Here is a 1,561-nt window from a genome sequence, read left to right on the forward strand (position 1 = left end):
GCATCAAACCCGGACGCAAACTTACCGCATACGCGTCGGCTCCCAATACCATTGATATCGCACTCGAGCGGTAAAAGGCTGGATCGGCTAAGCGCAGATTGTCGAATTCGCCCGCCACACGCGCGTCGACTGTGCGCTCTGGGGCGGTTCGCGTCAGGCTCGGTAATACCCTTGCCCGGATCTCTAACCTCTCATTCCACCCTTTCAGGGTTAAAGTGCAATGGTCACTTCCGCAGCGTGGTAATGCGTGCAACCTCCGCGCGAGGGCTCTCGCGATTGTCGATTCAGGTTGCCCTGGGTCGACGATGGCCCGAACAGACTGGCTTCTTCCCCTGGACATCACTCTTAGCAGCACCGTAGGAATGAGGACAGATGAGCCCTGAGCACGTCGGACGGATCCACGAATTCGCTCTCGGGCGTCTCTCATACCCCGGCGATGCCGCGGTTGCGGATTACGTCTTCGCTGTCGAGACTGTCGATGCCTTTTTTCCGTTGACCTGGCGGGGTGCTGTATCGCCGATCGCATACCCGACAGAGGTGGTCTGAGTACCGGTGGCTCGATCGTGTCAGGCGAACCTTCATGCACTTGCTGGATGTCTTCATCGCTGACATCTATTTCCAGTACCTCCTCACTGGACTCCGTCAATGCCCGAGCACGGTATGGGCGGGGTTGCCGTCTTCGCCGACCGTCCGTCACGTTGAGGTCGAGTGGCACGTCTTCCTCACGTCTGGGAGTTTCCCACAGATGGAGCAGACTGTGGTGCCGTTCTCGGCAGCGGTCGCAGTTGCGCGTTGACGGACAGCTACTGGCCATATGACGTGACGACAGGCAGTTAGCACAGTGGCGACACAGGAGGACAGCACGCAGTCTCTCCTCGGGCTCCATTCGACGAAGCTGGCGGCAGAATTGCAAACGGTGGTTCTGCTTGCAGATAGGGCATCGATGCTGCTTTTGAGTAGCGTTGTNGTCTTCCTCACGGCTGGGAGTTTCCCACAGATGGAGCAGACTGTGGTGCCGTTCTCGGCAGCGGTCGCAGTTGCGCGTTGACGGACAGCTACTGGCCATATGACGTGACGACAGGCAGTTAGCACAGTGGCGACACAGGAGGACAGCACGCAGTCTCTCCTCGGGCTCCATTCGACGAAGCTGGCGGCAGAATTGCAAACGGTGGTTCTGCTTGCAGATAGGGCATCGATGCTGCTTTTGAGTAGCGTTGTTGTTGGCTCGAACCATAGTGTAAAATTTTTCTGGAAAGAAAAGAACTCNCGAACTCGTTAACTTGGGTTCACTAACGGCAGTCGCACTAATTTCACGATTGGTCGCGTAATTATGCCTCGCGTTGTACGTATTTCTACGACTCGCACGCGTTTATCTTGGCCTAAAAAATACTTAATAACTCTGCCAAGTCGCCATTCATTCGGGGGTAGGTTATCCTCTTTAATAACCACGAAATCATCGACTTCGATGTCTCGTTGGGGGTGTTGCCACTTGACTCTCTTGTGTAACTCCTTTAGGTATTCCTCTTTCCATCGCCGGCAAAATCCTTGATGAATTGCCTTG

General features: G+C 55.3%; 1 protein-coding gene across 1 annotated transcript in view; it reads right to left on the minus strand.

The window, feature by feature from the left end:
- Nucleotides 1-1,258, minus strand: part of LOC108368181 (uncharacterized) — a 2,292-nt gene extending 1,034 nt beyond the window's left edge. The window contains exons 1-2 of the mRNA XM_017622969.1: nt 1,013-1,258; nt 224-760 (exon numbers count right to left, since the gene is read on the minus strand). Coding sequence (XP_017478458.1) covers nt 224-760; nt 1,013-1,234 — 759 coding nt within the window. The 5' untranslated portion in view covers nt 1,235-1,258. The remainder of the gene's footprint in view (nt 1-223; nt 761-1,012) is intronic.
- Nucleotides 1,259-1,561: the final 303 nt, after the last annotated feature.

The sequence above is a fragment of the Rhagoletis zephyria genome, unplaced genomic scaffold (assembly GCF_001687245.7).
Source record: "Rhagoletis zephyria isolate East Lansing unplaced genomic scaffold, Rhagoletis_zephyria_1.1 Rzeph_scaffold_02999, whole genome shotgun sequence".
NCBI lineage: Eukaryota > Metazoa > Arthropoda > Insecta > Diptera > Tephritidae > Rhagoletis > Rhagoletis zephyria.